The 19,943-nt window shown below is 40.7% G+C and overlaps 3 protein-coding genes across 4 annotated transcripts in view; 2 read left to right on the top strand and 1 right to left on the bottom strand.

Annotated features, from left to right (window-relative positions):
• The window catches only part of LOC126753619 (V-type proton ATPase catalytic subunit A-like), a 414,573-nt gene that overhangs the window by 3,829 nt on the left and 390,801 nt on the right, over window positions 1-19,943 (top strand). The window lies entirely within an intron of this gene.
• Window positions 352-4,396, bottom strand: LOC126753620 (V-type proton ATPase catalytic subunit A). Its single transcript, XM_050465214.1, has 5 exons — window positions 4,240-4,396; window positions 3,079-3,175; window positions 2,317-3,014; window positions 1,267-2,244; window positions 352-1,196 (listed from the first exon to the last, which is right to left on the bottom strand). Exons 2-5 carry the CDS (start codon window positions 3,152-3,154, stop codon window positions 1,104-1,106), a joined length of 1,845 nt encoding a protein of 614 aa, XP_050321171.1. The 5' UTR covers window positions 3,155-3,175; window positions 4,240-4,396; the 3' UTR covers window positions 352-1,103.
• Window positions 6,702-7,622, top strand: LOC126753621 (cylicin-2). Its single transcript, XM_050465215.1, has one exon. It carries the CDS (start codon window positions 6,702-6,704, stop codon window positions 7,620-7,622), a length of 921 nt encoding a protein of 306 aa, XP_050321172.1.

Genomic DNA, 19,943 nt, shown 5'->3' with positions numbered 1-19,943 from the left:
AGCGGAAAAATAAAAAATAAGATTAAAGCACGCAAAATAACATTTCTTACACAATATGGCTTCATCTGTGATAAAGTTGAGTTTTCAATTTCTCTAGCTAATCTTCTGCTATCGCATTGTATATAGTTAATAGTATAGTTAATTATTTATAATTGTGTTTTGAACTCTTCTCACAAACAATTAGAAAATTATTGGAATATTGTGTGTAAGCAATTTGTTTAAAATGTTCACCAAATGCGCTACTTTCTGAGCTTCCTATTTATCGAGTGCCTTAAAGCAAGGCATCCGTTTGTTCTGCTAAATTTTCGATTAATATTTACTAAGAGACAATGAAACTAACGGCAGCAGGAGTTTGTATGTTTACAGTAAAATGTAGCTTGAGGCTGCACATTTTATTTCAGAATGCACTTTTCACAATACATTTTCAATAAGGTAATTATTTACATTACATTCAACAAATGAAGGTTAGCTGTAGCAGCGAAAACAATACATTTAGATTTTGACAAACAAGAATTTCAATTGTACAATAATACTACTGGTATGCATTTTTAAATAAGTATATATGTATATGTAAGCTGACGTATAAACCGCACTTTTGACTTGTATTTTGTAGATTGAATGCGCACTTTGCGGATAGCAAATACCCGCTCTACAGTATGTATATACTTATATAGTGTGTGTGTGTAAACAGTAAATGCGCACGGTTTATATTCCAAAAGATACAAATGTTAACAATAATATTGGAAGTACATTTTGGGACGTTTGTGTTTTTTCACGTTGTTGCCTGCAATAAACATTTTATTTTCAATAGAAACACCGAAAGGCCGGAATGTTTTCGTTTTAACATTTTCACAGAAAAACAATGCAATTAATTATAGTAAATGATTTAAATACGTTTGTGTTGGAAACATTTAAGTGGAATGCATAATTTTGTCTTTTATAAAGGAATAGTTGTGTCCCTTTTGGTTCTGTTTCGTTACTGATTGGGATGACGCGTTTACACGATTCTCGTTTAATTAATCTACATAACAATATTATAGGCTCCTTGTCTTTTAGAACAATTTAAAATTAAAGCAAACTTGTGTAGAAATCGCTTATGAAGCTTAATCTTCCAAGTTTCTGAAAGCCTGTTGTAGATCCTCGTGCAGTTGCTCGAAATCACCCTTGATCTTGGCTTCACCATCCTTCACGGGATCCTATGGCGCAAAAAAATTAAAAAATCAATTAAAATCAACTACTGTTATATTGGCAGTTCTTTTAGCTTACCTTGAATTTCATGGACGACAGCTGGTACATGATGTTGCCCATAGCTTCGCGGATAACGTTCCATGTGATCTTGTTCTCAGATTGCGCTGTCGACTCCACGGAGTGGCGGGCCAAGTCGTAGAAGGTAATTATGTTCCTCAACATACCCACGGTCTTGTAGAAGGGGCAGAAGCGATCGTACGATGAATAGGAGTTCTGTTGCAAGAAATCGTCCTTCAACAATTTCGCCACCTCAAGTGTGATCTTGTCTGTTTCGGCCAATGAAGCTTTACCGACCAACTGTACAATTTCAGACAGATCTTCTTCTTCTTGCAGAATTTCCTTAACCTTAGTACGCAATGGCACGAATTCAGCAAAGTTCTTTTCATAGAAATCATCCAGAGCGCGCATGTATTTCGAGTAGGAAATCAACCAATTGATCGAAGGGAAATGCTTACGTTGAGCCAATTTCTTATCCAAACCCCAGAACACTTGTACGATACCCAAAGTGGCGGATGTGACGGGATCTGAGAAATCACCACCAGGTGGCGATACAGCACCGACAATGGAGACAGAGCCTTCACGTTCAGGATTACCTAAACATTTGACGCGTCCAGCACGCTCGTAGAAGGAGGCTAGACGAGCACCCAAGTAGGCTGGGTAACCGGAATCGGCAGGCATTTCAGCCAAACGACCTGAAATTTCACGAAGAGCTTCGGCCCAACGGGAGGTGGAATCAGCCATCATAGATACGTTGTAACCCATATCACGGAAGTATTCGGAAAGGGTGATACCAGTGTAAATGGAAGCTTCACGAGCAGCGACAGGCATGTTAGAGGTGTTAGCTACCAGTGCGGTACGTTTCATGATAGACTCGGTGACACCGTCAATTTCAACGGACAATTCGGGGAAATCACGCAATACTTCAGACATCTCGTTACCACGTTCACCACAACCGACGTAGATAATGACATCAGAGTTGGAGTACTTGGACAAGGCCTGCGAAACAAGAAACAAAACATTTTGTTAATTTTTTTGTTGTGATTAGATTTGTGGTTTTCTTGTAATTACCTGTGAGATGACAGTTTTGCCACAACCGAAAGCTCCGGGAATGGCGGTGGTACCACCTTGTACACAGGGGAACAGAGAGTCCAATACACGCTGGCCAGTCAACAATGGATGGTTGGCGGGCAATTTTTCAGTTACTGGACGGGGTTGACGTACAGGCCACACTTGCAACATAGTGTGTTTGGTGATTTCACCGTCGAACTCGGTTTCCAAAACGACATCATCGACTTTGTAGTTACCAGTAGGAGCAATGTAGCGAACGGTACCCTTGGTGCGTGGATTTACAATCATCTTGTGTTTAACCAATGTATTTTCGTGCACCAAACCGTAAAGATCACCTCCGGTGATGTGTGAACCAACTTTTACGTTGAGAGGATTGAATTCCCAAGCTTGGGTACGGGACAAACTGGGTACGTTCACACCCTTGGGAATGTAGATGGATTCGGTCAATTCGTTAATGTCCTTCAGTGGACGCTGGATACCGTCAAAAATGCTACCCATAATACCAGGACCCAATTCGACGGACAGAGGTTTGCCTGTACGCAACACGGGATCACCAACAGTTACACCAGAGGTTTCCTCGTATACCTGAATGGTGGCCATGTCACCTTCCAGACGAATGATCTCACCCACCAATTCGTAGTAACCTACACGCACCAACTCGTACATAGCAGAGCCAGCCATACGCTCGGCTGTGACGACTGTGAGATTTAAAGAATGTATTCGTTAGTTCATAAGAAAAATAAATTGATATTGACTACTTACCAGGGCCAGATACGGCGAAAACGCGGCCATATTTGCTCTCGTTATCCTCATCATCGAAGCGCTTCAAATTCGACATTTTGGCTTTTTAGATGTTCAACTGAAAAATTAACAAACAAAAAAAAGGTGAATAATACTAAAATTACGACGAAGAAATATTTTAACGAGGTTTAGCAATGCAAATAGTGGTTAGTCAGCTGACGGCTTTTATTCAAATTAGACATTAGCAACTTTCTCTTATCAGTTCTGATTAGAATTCACATGGTCTGCCAATAATCTATCTAATTGGAATGCCCTCCAACATTTCTAATAATTCGGACAAATCTTTATTTAAAAATAATTTCAAGACGATTTCTGTACCACTTAAAAGACAGGATTTTTGTGGCGATGACTTAAAATGTTCGCACTATTGAACAGATAAAAGCTTTGTGTTCACGTGACCTGCTGATCACCAGCGCTGTATTTAGGCAAGCTTGGCGATCGTGTTAAAGTGAAGATTTTATTTATTATTGCTCCTCAAGAAAATATTAAATATTCAATATTAAGTGGTTAACTACTTTATTGTAATGTCTTCAGCGAACGAAATAACCTTTTAACCGAGAATAATTAATAAGTGAGTAGAATGAAGATACAAATTCACTTTCGAAGTTCGAAACTTTGACAGTTGCATTTGACGTTGATCACAAGACTATTGTCATCTGAATGTGTCAGCTGACGACTGATTAACCACGATCGCTGAAAAAACTACGCAGGCAACCATTTTGAATTCTTAACTTTTTAGCACCCATAATTTTGGGTCTACTTGCAGTTTTAATACAGTTTCCATATTTGTTAACTTCAGTAGCTAACTCAGTTACAAAGCCATGATACACCTATTCAAATAGTTTATTAGTACCGATCACAAGACAATCGAGGTCAGCTGACAACCTCAATTAATTGGGTCTTATGTTTTCGCCGTCTTTTAACCCAACAATTTTTGTTTTTGTTTGTTTCAATAAATCCAATGCACTTTTATAACACTATATATTCATATAATATATTGTTTCGAGTTCAATTTAGTAATGACAATTTTACTATTTAGCGCTAGAAACTACCCTACACCCAGTTATTTATTATCTAATCAGACAACTGTATTGACTGCTCTGCCATTATCGCAATAATTACCGTTCTGGTTAGAGTGTTCCACAAACAATTGCGCTAATTGGATTTTAATTCAAATAAAATTTTGTCACAGCACGGTGGTGCGGTTAACTCACTTTGTTATTTTTTTATAGAAATGAATACACGAACGTTGCGCTTCTCCAACAGAACAAGACCAACTGTGAAAATTAACGACGTCGCTAGTAAATCTGTTTCGAAGTTCGAATTTCGATATCGAAATGATCGTCACATTGAGCAATCGAAAAGCTTTTGCTGAGCGCACTTCGATATTGCGCTCGCTCTTTCGCACTCGTTTATATTGTAGTGTTACCAGCAGTTTGTGATTTTTGATAAACTAGTCACAGGGTTGCTTTTATATGTTTAATGGGCTCCAAATATATAAGAATTTGGTTTCTTATGAAAGGAAATGTTTGTCTACTCCAAATTATTTTGCTTTAGTACTTTGATTTTTGTAAAAAGAATATTTTTTTTCAAATATATGCAAATAGCTTAAGCTTAAAGCTAATTTTATACATTGTCATTCTACAGAGCAGAAGCTTAAGAACTTATTTTACTATATAATAAGATGTTTTTATTTACTTTACTTACAGTCAATGTCTTATTTATTATTCGAAAAACGAAGATTCTATAATTTAAAAATTGCTTAGAAATGTTAAAAAAGTCAGTATCAAAAGTATAATTATTATTTAGGGAAAGAGTTGTTACACCTACATATTTATTATATTTCATTCTACACTTAAATATATTTATTTTTGTAATAAAACTCCCCATTACGTAATCCATAACCATGCAGCAATATCCAAATCTTCATTTCATTCGAAAGTAACTTTTTCTTAATATTCATAAAAGCTCACAATGTTCGACATGCGTGTGCTTTGATGTGGGAGCCGGTTATCTCGAAAATTAAAGCTCTCGCTTAACTCGCTAAACTCTCTTTCGAATTAAGTATTATAAAATAGCGTTACCATATTATTGAATTAAGAGATTCTTCTCTATATTAATTTTAAAATAAAGTTTAAACTTGTTTAAGTTTTATTCAAGACATTTAGTATTCAGTTCGTTGATAAAATAGCAATTCTCTCATAATAAGTACAGGGTGTTCCGAATTTGCTGCCATTTCATTTAATCTCTTCCCAGTTGACGAAGTTAAAACACTGCTCCGACCATATTTTGTATGAAGTTTTCGGGCTGCGGCCGCCAAGCTTTCATTATTTTTGAAAGATTCTTCAATAACGAAGACAACGTGTCTCTATCGTGTAACGATCCAATTTTACTAAGCCTAAACTGTTAGTAGTCGACTTGTTTTTTAGGGTTGTCAACACTTTACCACATAAATGGCGGCAAATTTAAATCTTCCGTTAATTTTGAGACTCCTTTCATGCATATACATATGACTTGTGGTCAAACCAAAGTTTGTTTGAAATGTTTAGAGCAGGGCATCAGGAAAACAGTGGAGCATCTCTTGTGCACTTGTCCCGCATCAGCAAGACTACGCTATAAGCAACTGGGGTCCTCACGGTATGATACACTGGAGGAGGTATCGATAGTGAGGCCGCAGGGTCTGTTAAAATTTACTACTTCTCTTGGACCTAGGAACTGAACTCCATCTGGTTTCGCAAAGGACCAAAACTGGTCTATGCGTGGCTTATTGCCTACCAGTGTAACCTAACCTAACCTAAGTTTGTATGGAAGTTTTACGATTCTTTTACTTTTATTACATTTATTTACTAGTTCTCACATAGTATACATATAGTATGTATGCACCGGAATCCGGCATCCGGAAGGAATGGAATTTCTCCATACCTTTAAATAGAACCCTACAACAATATTCATGGCTGGATATAAATCCGCGTCTCTTATTTTTACTTATTAGTCTGGATATGAGAATGTCCGAATGTGTTGGGGCCATTTCTTTTACACTGGTATAAGATTTCATAACTCTGTCGCTTAGTTCCAAATAAACTTTGAACCACACCAACAAATTTGATTGCAAGTAAAATTCAACATGTGTTCAATTGCCCCTCATCTCTGGTCGCTCATTCATTTATGTCGTAATTTCCTTGTGAAATTCAAAGAAAACAATCGCAAGAAATCATTGAAGTGCGTCACAATTTCGGTGTCTCAAAAGCAGTGCGACCACAGCCACCGCAGCCAGTAACTTCACGGCCAATTGGGCTTTTCAATTAGCAAAGTGGCAAGTAGTCGGTGCTTGGACTTCGTAATGGCACCAGCAGTTACGATTTTCGGTCACGCATTAGAGACAAGAGTGGTCGCTGCCAAATTACTGGGCGACAGAGATAAAAAGGCCCAACACCGTGCACCAGTGCGCACATTACAGTTTCAAAGCGTTACTGCAGTCGTTGGCGGAGACGGATTCACTTAAGAGATACTTATACGAAAAGGACCAACACAAGGCTAACAAACTGCAGGCAGCGGCCTGGTGTGAATGGAGAGTAGCAGCAATTATGGCCTTGCGAAGCAAAATGCATTCGCCATGGGTGTGGACTAGTGTGAGAATCGGAAGCATATTTGTGGTATTCGGCTGCCTTTTGGTGCTTGTTGAGAGTGCTTACGCGCCGACCGCATTGGGGATACAGTCGGATGATGCAGTTGCAATTACTGCTAGTTTACAGCCGAGCTATGATGATCTGTTGGTAGCTGGCTCTGAAAAGCATGAGCACGAAGATGAGAAAAAGGAAGAGGAAGAAGAAGCCGAAGAGGAAGAGGAGAAGGAGGAGTCGTGGGAGGAAAAATCCGAAGAGGAGAAGCACAGTGAAAACAAAAAGAAAAAAGGTGAGAAGGGTAAGAAGGGACATAAGGAGGAGGAACATCATGAGAAGGGTGAAAAGGGACATCACGACAAGGAAGGCAAAAAGGGTGAAAAAGAAGAAGAGCATGGGCATGAGAAGAAACACAAAAAGGATGAAGGCCATCACAAGAAACACAAGAAAGGCAAGAAAAGCGAGAAAGGGCACGAATTCGAAGATCATGGCTCGTATAAGAAGGGACACTCGATTAAGGGCAAGCATCATGTGCACAAGTTAAACGAAGACAAAAAGGAAAAGAAATACTATGATGAACACCACGATGAAGGTGAGGAGGAGAAGCACGGTGGTTTTGAGGAGGTGAAGAAGCATGAGAAGGGTGGCCATCATAAAAAAGGAGGTCACAAGAAGAGCGCACATGAAGATGAATACGGAAAGAAGGGTCACAGTAAGAAGGGTCACAAGAAAAAGGGCCACAAGGGACACAAGAAAAAGAAAGAAGAGAAAAAGAAGTGGGGCGAAGAGCAAGAGGGTGGCAAAAAGAAAGGCAACGAGGAGAAAAAGAAGTGGAAAAATTCGAAGAAGAAGGAGAGCAGCAGCAGTGACCACGGACACGATTAGTAAACCACGAGAAATACTATTAGTACCAGCAAAGGTGGTATTGTCTCAGTTTCTACTGTGGTGTTGTGGTTGGTAATGGGCGGTACTGCATTAGTTTTCTATTTTATTTATAGTCTTTCGGTGTTGGTAAGTGAGAATATTGTATTTGGATAGCTTTCCCTATAAAAACCTAATATTGTAATAAATAATTGTACATATTATGTAAAATAATGAAAGATGATAAAAAAAATTACGTTTCTAATGGGAACTTGTTTGGTGTGAATAACGGTCTTTGGCGAAGGGATTGACCGGATGTAAAAACCGAACTGCTGTTACATAGTTATTGTTTTTAACTGTCATCTATCGGAAAACAATGGTAAATCTCCGAGTGTCTTGGTTATAACTCAAGCTTTTCAACTGCAAAAGAGCAAATTTGAGTCAACGCATTCCTCTTAATATCCTCTGTATTAACCATTGTCTTATTGGAAGCAAAGTATTTTTATATCAAAAACTTATTCAGGAAATAAGCTGAACGTTATCTACCATAACGGTGTTTTTTTTGGCATCCGACCCGACCCGACCCAAAACTCTGCTCTTCCCATAATTATTTTGAATGACTCACTAGAATCGCCGGCTCTTTGCTATTCAAACTGTAGAGGGCACTACACAAATCACTGTTGTTTGCAGAATTTACGCCTTCATGACACAAGGCAATTTGCAGCATGCCAGCATGCACATACATATGGAGACAATAGAGGCGCATGGTGAAGGCCACCACAAGGACAAGGTATAAGCCCCACCTTGCGGGCCCACACACATCAGCAGTCACCGCCAGTGGCTGAGCCAGTTGGCTCTTGTGTTAATTTGTTAAAAGTTCTCCTAAGTCATGGCAGTTGCGTCCTTTTGCTGGCCAGGTGTTGTTATTGTTGTTGTAATTATTGTTTGCTAAGCTGTTAAAACAAATGAAGAATTTCCGGTGCTATGTGATTTAGCCGCTTCTGCCGCTGCTGCGGTTGCCGGTGCGGTCTGGTCCGGTCAGTGCAGCAGTGCAGCATTGCGGTCCTTACATATTGGCTAAGCCATGGCCATGGTCACTACTGCTACGGTGTTCGACTTTGTAAAGGTGTAGAAATACCTAAATGAAATTTCCGTGTTCATTGTTCGCCCAACGGAAGTGCATAACTTATGCTTTATATACATGCCACAAGCACTGCTGCACGTAAGCGTTTGTTATTGTTGTTATTATTTAAGTAGTAGTGGTAGCACTGACGTTGTCGTTGCTATTCTTACAGAGCTCGGGCCGGCAACATCAACTCACTGCCACACACACAACACACACATTGTTCAACGAAATCTATTGTTGCTACATGCCACAGCTTCCAAAGTTGGTTCGTGCATCGGCTGCATGCATACCTGGCGCATTTGGGGGCTGTTATTATGGCTTCCCAGCAGGCGAAACAAGAGCCCACTAATTTGTGCGCACCCCCCACCACAGCAGCCGCACCACACATCGGCTGCACGTACATTTAAATGCTTATGAGGAGGCACAATGGCGCTGGAGGAAAGGCACGAGATTGGGGTACGCGGCTTAATATGCTCTACAAGGGTATTTGTTTTCGCATATTTGGTATGCCAGTTAAGCTGCTGCTGCTTCTTCGGCATCGTTCACCGCAGGAACTATGCGATGATGTATCGCTGCTGTCCATTTCGGTCCATTGGGGGCATGTGTATGTGTGAGTGTGCATGTGCCCGACTCGGCTGCTTTAATGGTGGTCATAATTCTGTTACTGTTGCATCATAAGCCATGATGCTTGCAAGTGCACGACTAGTTATCTGTGCTTATGTGTACTTCATCTCGTCGGAAGCGGCCAGTTGTTGTGGCATGTAATGCAATGTGAAGGCGTAATATCCACCTACCCGCTCACATGGCCAACAGTTGGCCAGTTTAAAGGATTTTCACTGCTTCTGCAAATGGACTTAATTCTTTTGTGTATTAGAGGCAGTTATGGTTTAGTGCAAACTGCAAGTGCTTTTACTTAGTTTCAATGTTGGCCAATTCGAGTGAATCTCTCTCCGCTGGTGTAGATTTACGAGGGCGGATTTGTGAGTTTGTGTTTGGGATTATCGTAGAAGAACTTCATAGGCCATACTGGCGTTGTCAACTCTTGTCGTAAAACGTGAGAGCAAAGGGCGCTCAAGCGAAGGTATCAAAGTAGGACCTCTCGAGCATTAAGGCAAGACAAAAGCGTTTTTTGGGAGAACAAATTGTGAAATATTGTTCTGAGCTCTTAAAGACGACGCTAGAAGTATCTATTTTGTTGGACTATCTATAACTTCTTAAGTCATAGTCACCGTAACACCATCTAAAAATCTGTACAAATTTTTTCCTGATTGACAGGTAATGTTGGACCGTCATGGCTAAGTTTTTGGAACTTGTAGGACCTTACTTTTAACAAAAAAAAATCGAGACGAGACTTAACAGGTCAGTTAAAAAGTTCACGGCCTTCCATAGATAGTTAATAATGAGGTATTGCACTGCGACCTAGAGTCTATTTGCCCTCTCCCATATGGTCACCAAGGTCCAGCAGCCTAAATAGTTTCACGGGCCTGCTGGGCGCTACTGAGCTGATGTGGCCCTGTCCTAGGGCCCTAAGCTTGCTTCTGCAAATTGCTGGACAATCCAGATTCAGGTGTACTGGGGTTTCCTGTTCCATGTCGCAGAACCGGCACTTCGTGCAAGAGCATATGCCCATGTTGGACAAGTGCTTCCTGAGCCTTCAGTGATCTGTGTAGAGCGCAACTCGGAGGTGGAATTTGTCACGAGGGAGGTGGATTATATCCTTAACTCTTTAGAGGTTGTACCCTCCGAGAAGCAGCTGGGCATGGGCATTCCTACTGCCTGCTGCCAGTTCCCCATCGCTCTCTCCTCCGTGCGTAGCAGCGTTGCATGGTTTTGGTCCCGTCATCTTGGACGCTGCCGAAGAGCGGGCTAGTTCGGCCTATCATAGTAAATACATTTTATTCAACGGTAATACACTGATTATAGTGATCCGCCAACTTTTCGATACCAATAGTGTAGTAGGATTTGTCTTTTGCTTCAAGGTAAGTCCCAGTTTCGGCGATCGCCTCTTCACTCGACTAAAATTTGTTCCCATCCTTTAAAAATATGGGTATCCCTTGAAATATGGGAACAGGACAAAGTCGCTTGGTGCCAGATCTAGAGAATACGGTGAATGCGGAAGCAATTCGATGCACAAGTCTAGTAGCGCCGTCTATATAAGAGGCCGAGGACTTTTCAATTGACCACAATTTTTTGACTAAAATCAATATCGCTCTGATAAAGAAGGTCACGCCAAGAAAATATATACCAGAAAGGAAATTTCAGCTGCATTTGAACCAAGCTTTCATTCGAAAAGTCACGGACTTTGCACGCCGTCCTCGTACACAAGTACTGACGTACAATACTTATCTAATGATTATTGGATTGCTTCAGCAAAGGCAAACTTCAGCTGGGCTTGTGGGCGTATTGCACATAAATAATTTTCTTTTGAATTATATTCTCATTGAAAATACAGAAATGCCAGAAAATTTCTCTTTACAGCTTTTTGCGCTTTAAATTATTTATTAGTTGGAATATTATGTTTTATGTACGTGTAAGTTGGATTTGTTGTAGAATTCTCACTAACGACCATAGTTCGCCTTGGATTTTCCTGTTTATTGCCTTGGCTTCCTGGTAAAAATAAGCTTGTCTTAAATATACTATTTGTTTGTGGAATCAATACTGAGTTGCAATGCACAAATACTGGAGATAAAATTTGAAATCTCATTGAATTATTTCGGCTTAGTTCTGTGTGTCAATTAAAATTGTGCAACTCACGCAGTCCATACTAAACTTAAGTAATCAGCAGTGGTATTGGGTTTCTGTAGACTTCCTGTAACTGCCGTTAATGCTTGGAGTAATGGTTTATTACTTTTCTAAGCTCTTAAAATCAAATATTCGCCCTTAATGCGGATAAACAATGAGATCTTCTCTGTTTTGCTAGTACTGCAATGTCGGTCCGAATTCAGGAAATGAAAGTGCTTATTGCGAAAAGAAAATAAATTTATTATTAATCATTTTTGTACCTGAAACTTCACCATACTTTCCGGGGAAGGAACTATGGAATTTTTGTAGTTTTTTACACATGGCTTTACTTGTATCATATATAGCATAAATTTACTTTAATTATTAGTATTCTATATGCTGGGGTGGGCGCGTTGGGAACATGATACGTCTTAGCCAATTTTCATACTCATTAGTAATCAGCTACTTTACATATCTGTATATATCTGTGCCTAATAACAGTTTGGCATTGATTGCTTATGACCGAAATGTTCCGATATGTTTGTCAGTCACATAACCACAATCACGCATGCAAATTGGCCGGTTTACATGTATTCGTTGCCGAAGGCAGTGGGAGATCAACAGCCCCAGCGCATATCCTGATAAAAGCAAGCGCATAAATTTATTAAAGCTGCGTGTGGGTGTGTGTGTGTGACCTACTTGTATCCAACAATTAATCATGCAGGAAATGCCCACTAACTACAAGCAAATAGGCACACACACACATGCAGGCGCACACAAAGCTTGGACCGAGCCTTAGCAAGTGGCTGATCTGATCGTTTGCTTTTTGGCCGCATGTAACCAAAATTCGATTATTACACCCACAATTGAACGCCTGACCACACAATCAAGGCATATTATATTAGTTGGCTTAGTCACCTTAAGGACACTGCAAATGCTTATTAGTGTTTATTGCAGGCGAGTTATGGCAGGCGGGGAGTGCATGGGCAGTTTGTGTTTGCTTGCAGGCAATACCTCAAGACACGGCCGTCTAAGGCCAAAGCTGTTTGCATGAACAAATAAACAGATGCGTTTATGCTAAGCAGGTGAGTGGCTCAGCGGTGTTTAGTGGCACGCAACCAAGCACGAGGGCGGGTTACGAAGTATGCGAGCTGCTGCTAACAGTAAACTTCCGACTAGTAGAGTAACTGTGCTGGGAAATATGGATAGATAGTAACGCCATATGAGCTAAACTAACGGGGTTTTCAATGGGGACGCTACAAAAGTAGACCAATAGGGTCCCGCTCTTTTGAGTTTTCTCTTTAGTCATTTCATTATAAAAAGATATACGATCCAACAACGGAAACTCGGAGTCAGTGTCTTAGGTAGTATTAATTTTAAGAGCGCTACATCCAATTTAAGGTCGTCATGTCAGATCAACAATTGAGCGTCTAGTGGAAAAATTGGAATTCACAGGCTCAGTAGAAAATGCTCTCGTGTGACAGTGAGACAAAGAAGTGCCTGTAGTGTCGAGAATACTGCTGCCGCTAGCGCATGAATTGAGAAAAACCCTCAGTCTCTCACACGTCGTTCTCAAGCGTTGGGCATCTCTGTGACGTCGTTGTGGCGAATTTTGCGAAAAAATCTTTGTCTACATCCGTACAGGATTTAATTGACGCATGTTCGTGTATCGTGTGTTCGTGTATCGGGCTGAGCAGCAACCTGAAAATTATCCGGATTTCCATCGAAAAATCATCTTCAGCGATGAGACTCATTTCTGACTGAATAGCTTCGTCAATAAGCAAAATATGCGTTATTGCTCAGGCAGCAATACACACGTACTTCATGAGTCATCACTGCATCTAGAAAAAATTACTGTTTGGGGTGGTTTATGGGCCGGCGGCGTCATTGTGCCGTACTTCTTCCGTGATGATAAAGACCGGCACGTTACTGTAAATGGGAATCGCTACCGCTCAATCATAACCGAATAGTTTGGTCCGAATTGGATGATATGGACTTAGGCAATATGTAATTCCAACAGGACGGCGTCACAAGCCACACAGCGAATGTCACAATCGATTTATTGAAAACCAAGTTTCGTGAACGTGTTATCTCACGAAATGGCTCAGTCAATTGGTCGCCTCGGTCATGCGATTTGACGCCGTTAGACATTTTCCTCTAGGGCTTCGTTAAGTCTATTGTCTATGGCAACAAACCAGAGTATCTAAGTTCCTTATAGGCCACAGCGATATTACCACATTTATTCAAGGGCAATAATAGCTTGCAACATCGTCAAGGAGTTCCACAAACTTTTTTTAATCTTTATTATATGTTCTCTCCCTTAGTGCCTCCTATAATCATTATATTTGAATAATATTCATTTAATCCGCTTACGTTTTGATACACCTTCGAATACTCGTACCTAATATATGTATATCCAAGAAGCTTAGGTAAATGAGGGCACTAATAATACAAAATTTAGGAATATTTTACTCCATACTGTTGAACTTCAGCAATGCATAGCCGGTTAAACTTGTATAAAAGAGTACAGCGCTATTGCAAGGGAGAAATATAGAGTAACCTCCCTGTTTTTGGGGGGTCATTAAGACAACCATATAAAAAGAAACGAAAAATGTCTTTAACACTGACTGAGTATATAACTTTTACACAACTTTTGTAATACAAAAATAAAAACTATTATTTATTATAAATTTTTCATTATTCTTGATATATGTTACCCCTAAATGTAGACAACTCATCACAATCGATTAGCTTAAAAAAATTTAAGTCGTTGCCTACATTTTGGCGAAATTGCACAGACTTAGCAAAGTCTCACACCTGTTGTAAAAAAATTAACGCATTCCAGACCTCTTTAAGATCTATCTAAGTCCAATCCAAATAGAATAGAGTTTAAGAACAGCAAGAATGCCCAAGAATTAAGAATTTGTTCAAGAAGCGCTCGTTTTAAATGCGCGTGTATCGATCTAACGCTGTTGCATGCACGAACGTTGATAGTTGATTCGAAAATGCTGCTTTATGCTCGCTTGTCGCACCGAAAATGTAATATCGACAGAAAAAGTGCTCTCCATTTAAGTGGAAAATTGTGCAAATTTGGCAAATTAGCCTTAGGCGGCGCCACCGGGGTCGCATCCCATGTGAGAGCTCGCAATTTTTGCTCTATATGATTGAGTGCGAACCTCAACAAATTGTATGCAATTAGCCGAACGCCATGCTATGCCTACATGCAAGGATCATCACGCGAACGCCACTTGCACTCACGCACAATCCTATGTATATGTGTCTATATACACACATACCATATATGTATGTAGGGAAATGTGCACCAATATGCATTGTCATTGCCACCAGCAGTCGGCTGCACTCACATCTATAAGTACTTCCAGCTCATTAGCGGACTACAGCCATAAGTGCGTCAGCAATTTAAGCTTTAGCATCCATGTTGCTGTTGTGATCGCATGCAGCTGCTGATGCCACAGCTAATTTGAATTATTCATACGCACTGACCGCCGTCCCCACCGCTGTTCTCTCCTATATATGGGTCGGTGGAGTTCGGTGCGTAAAACATTCAATATAACCTGTCGCAGGCTAATCTTATGCACAACAATAATTTTCAATTTATCCTTATGGCACATAAATTCGGTAGAATATCTGAAACTCTGCCTGGCCCCATTCAGCTATTGCGGCTGCTCGTATATGGAGCCCGGTGCACGGTGCCTCGTGCCTGGCTAATTGAATAAGCCCATGAATATGCCGGTGGGGGCGGTAGATGTGCGCAACGCGGGCTGGGGGATGTGAAACGTCGCACTACACAATAAGATAATACAATGCACTAATACCCAACAATGCCAACCACAACAACAGCAACACAACACCAATAAAAACAACCACAATAGTTCATTGTGCAATGCAAAGCTGGCCTGTTAGTCAGGCACCAGGCCCCAATACAATGGCAATAATAATAACAAAGAGCGTGTGCAATAAAAGAAACAACAACAAAAGCTGCAGACAATGCGACGCCAATACCGCTTATGGTCGTTGCGTGTGTAAGCCTGTGTGCAATCTTGCAACAGGCTCAACAGCGAGCAGCGGACAACGGACAACGGACAGCGGTCAGGGGCAGCAATGGTCCAAATTGTTGCAATTAATTAGCAAAATGACTGCCGATGCTGCCGTTGCTAATAGTGGTGCCATAAATCTATGGCATTCAGCTCGTGCATATATACCTTCATACATACATATGTATGTATCTATGCGCTCATATGCGTGGACTACTTGGCAATGGTGCGTCGATTTGACGGTCCATCAAATTGATATGCATTATTGCGCTAGTTGTTGTTATTATTATCTAAATGTCATACGTATGACTGAAATAGCAAAATTCGCAGCACACACACACGCACACGCACTCACGTGATCCAGCGCTTAAGTGTGCATTTCACTAGTAATCAGTTTTTGTGTGTAATTCTTTGTAATCGCTTCGCCAACTACATGGACAACATAATTTACCGATTCGACTAAAGCACAGCATATGAGCTCTCCCACTTAACCATGGTTTATTCATACCATGCACTCTCATCTAGACGCTTGCTCTTTCACACGCACTCGCATGTTTCGCAATCAGTGGGGTCCACGCACCCACTTGTCGGTAAGTGCCCGTCCGCTTGTCGAATTTCATCATTTTAATTTGCAGCATTTTGTTGCTGTGTTGGGCAGCATAGTCTGAGCACTCATTTTGCGGTCGCTCGTGCTGAATTATGTCGGAAATCTCAAATAAATTTCAATGTGCGTCCGCTTACGTGCTGGTGTGTGTGTGTGATCTTTGTTGGACGATAAGCGACCGTAATTATGGTGGTATCTGAGATATTGCTAAATTTATGGTTGAATAACACTTGAGTAGTTGAGGAATTAGTATAAGTCATTTTAAAAGCATTGTTTTTCTAGAATTAAAGAAAATAAAAAAAAAAGTGCAGAGACTCGAGGCAACCCAATTTTAAAATGCGTCAGGCATTAGGGAAAACTGATCATTATCATATTTCTAGAAAAGCTGCTCTTTTATTTGATATAAATCCTTACACAAGAGGACACAATGGTGAACAAAGCTTTGAAAGGTCGACAAATAGTTAGAAAAGAAAGGTTAAAGCAATTAAATTTTTAGCATAAATTTATTTATATATTCAAAATCTCATTAATCAAGTAATTACACATGCTTACATGTCGCAAAACTGTCTACTACATTAAAGCTTTAATGCTTTGAAGCTTTCATAGCACTGAGCCAAAGGCTGACGGTTGGCAATAACTCCGAGATTGCTAGAGCTACTTAAAAAGTAGATCCGCATCAAAGCAGTTGAAAACTATATTATGAAAGCTTCCAAATGTTATGTTGCCATAAAGCTTTCGCACTTAAAAAATTGTTTAAGCGATTTGAACTTAAAATCCTTTTAATGATACTAGCGTAGGAGTAGTTGAAAACTATAATATGGAAGCTTCCATATGTAATGTCCCTATAGAGCTTTCGCACTTAAAAAATTGCTTAAGCGCTTTGAACTTAAAATCCTTTTAATGACACCAGCGTAAGAGTAGTAGCACATATGTCAATAGGGTCGAGCTTTCACCGATAACTCAGCACTTTCACCCAACCTGGGGAGCTTTTATTGAGATAATAGCCGAAATGATGGAACACTTTAGTTGCTTTGCTGGCATATCAACGAATGCGCTTTGCTGGCAAACAATCTTATCCGAACTACATAAATATTTGCATAGTCAAAGGGGAAATCGTTGCTTACACCTGATGCAAAGGTTACCTTATTTACCAGCTGCTGCATATTATTACTCATTCGCTGCGCTGCAATAATTCAACGTCGCTCCCCCTGAAATGGCTTTTACGCCAGCGCTGGGCTCTCTATCTCGCTGCGCTAAGCCAATAAATCTTCAACAAAGTTTTTGTGAATGAGAAAAATAAATAGAAAAAAGTCAAAAAGAGAAATGAGTGTCGCAATTGAAATTAATTTCTCAAGGAGCGAAGGGCAGGCGAAGAAGCTGCTACCAAAAACTAACTAAGCTGCACAAACAAACACACTGCGCAGCGCACTTTACATAAGCACACGACGCCTTACCTGTGAAAAAGCTGCAGTCGAAGCGTTGGAGCGATGCCTAAAAGTTTTTACTGCTTATTCGCACTTTCGGCGCAAGATGCAGGGTGTCGCTTCCCCTTACTAACCAGCGCTAGCGCTGCCAAGTGTTCTCGGAACTTTTCGCTCACACGATGCAAGCATTTATGCATTTTACGAACTTTTACAGATTTCCCAACGATTTTTCTTCATTTTGTTTACACCTCACAAAAAGTGACGATTTATTTTACTTTTACCTGCGTTGAGCGGCTGCGCTGGGTCCTCATTGCCCCCCTCACCACACGCCATTCGATTTTCATCTGGCTCAACTAGAATCGCATTTCGAATGCAAAATGACATTTTCACTATCAAAACGTACAAATCCAATCGATTTCACTAACACGTTGCAATGCGCCAGCATTATTGTTGTTGCTGGTTGTGTAATGCACAACTATGCCACAAAATTGAAAAGAAATTGATTTTGATTTCAGCTGCGAAGCTGCAACTGAAGACCAAGGCGTGGGAGGGCGGTGTGAGGTGGCGCAGCTTCGAGAAACGCTCATAAATTATCGCAATGCGTTGAGGTTAAGTATACGCGTGTCTTGCGCGGCAGCAGGCGGCAATTGTTGGTGGACGTTTGCAGTGCGGCAGTCAGCGAATGCAAGAGAGAGTGCTGAGATTTGCCTTTTTCCATTGTTTGTGGTGCTGAAATGACTTTTGATGGCGAAAATTGATATTTTCGTAGGCAATGTACATACATATATACCGAAGGCGTTTACACACAAGCAACTGTAAAGTAAAGTTGCATTTGTTTTCATTCCATTTCCATTTTAATTTGCAGAACAGAATTCTCAACTCACAATAAAAGAAAATTTCTCACAACTTTTCCAATGGAAATTGCATTGAAATGTAGAGGTTTTAGTTGAATTATTTCACCTTTGTAGATTCTTGTAAGTTCTTTTGTGCAGAAATCTGGTCGTCTTCACCAACCAACCCTCAACTGGACCGATAAGGCTTGCTTGCTCAGGATCATTCTGAGGGAAACTTTTCCTCCGGACTCTTTGTCTATGTGGAGCTTATAGTTAAGTAGGTCATGTCGCTAACTATATTTTGCAATGCATATTACCGGACCACAGCTGTCATCTTGTGATCAATCAATAAAGAGCTGGGCTTCTTATAGCTCGCTCAGCACCACAGTAGAATGCAACAGGTCCATAACTATGTTTGCAGAGGTTCATATTGTCCAAATTGTAGGCGAGGCTTTCATGGGGAGAAACGTTTTAAAGCGGAGATAAAAGAAATTTTGACTTACGGATATTCTTAAAGTCTGCGACTGTCCAGCTTTAATTAGACCGAGGTTGAAGTCTCTTTAATTTTTTTTCGGTAAACTGGCTTCAATCGATTTGAGAGTACAAGAAGCTAAGTCCCTTAAGAAAACGGTCTTTCAATGTTCCATGTGGGACGTGTTGGAGTTACGTTTCTGACGTAAAAGCCTCAATAGCCGACATGACTGTGAATGTGGAGATCGGAGGGGTTCGTCGCTGCCCGCAGTGAACTATCTGCGGTCCATATATGTGTTTGGAAACTCATGATAGACTCTCTTCTTGGGCAGCTCGAGTCCCTCTGCAAATGTTGTGCGTATGTGGACGAACTTCTATTTGTGGTTGAAGGTCGATCGGATTGAAAGCTGCTTAAGGGCAGATTGTTGCCGGATAGTCGCCTCTTGACCTGACTATCATACAGCTTGCTGTTGCATTTAGGTTAAGAAAAGGTTTGAGTGTATCATTGCGGCGGAATGGTTGGATTTCCGATCGAGATGTGGAGAAGGAGGTATATTTACGGAGCAAGAGGCTTCCAGGTGGTAGAGTAAGCAGTAAGTGGCAACACCGTTGGAACAATAGCCCTAACAGTCGGATGACTTACGAGTACATCCGAGACGTTACCCTTATTGAGGGTAACCCAGACTTCTGTTTCTGTTTGAGTTTGGGTTTTCTGCATATCGTTCATGGGCCTCTGAATGCATTTTAGAATCACAAGTACCTTTCTGATAGGTCGTGGTGTTTGTGGGGCGTGGTTTGATAATTGGGTTCATGTTATCGATGTTTTCGGACATTAGGGATCTCGGGAGTATGGGGAGTAGATGGACTGAGGAAAGATTAGATGTTAGCGGCGTGATCTCCACTAGTCGGAATGCCGAATAGTTAGGATCGTTTGGCATGTTTCCGCGTGAGTTATTTAGGGGCGAAGGTGTTTAATTGGGAATTAGGCTTAGCTTCTTGTGTGAACGGTCTAGGGTTCAACCTTTGATCACCTGTCCAGCTCAGTATACAACCTTAACTGGCAGTATTTTTGATTACGAGATCTGACTGTAGTCTTATTTCTGGTACCACG

Source organism: Bactrocera neohumeralis, chromosome 3 (genome assembly GCF_024586455.1).
Source record: "Bactrocera neohumeralis isolate Rockhampton chromosome 3, APGP_CSIRO_Bneo_wtdbg2-racon-allhic-juicebox.fasta_v2, whole genome shotgun sequence".
In the NCBI taxonomy this organism is placed as follows: Eukaryota; Metazoa; Arthropoda; class Insecta; order Diptera; family Tephritidae; genus Bactrocera; species Bactrocera neohumeralis.
This window is presented reverse-complemented; position numbering and strand designations above follow the sequence as displayed.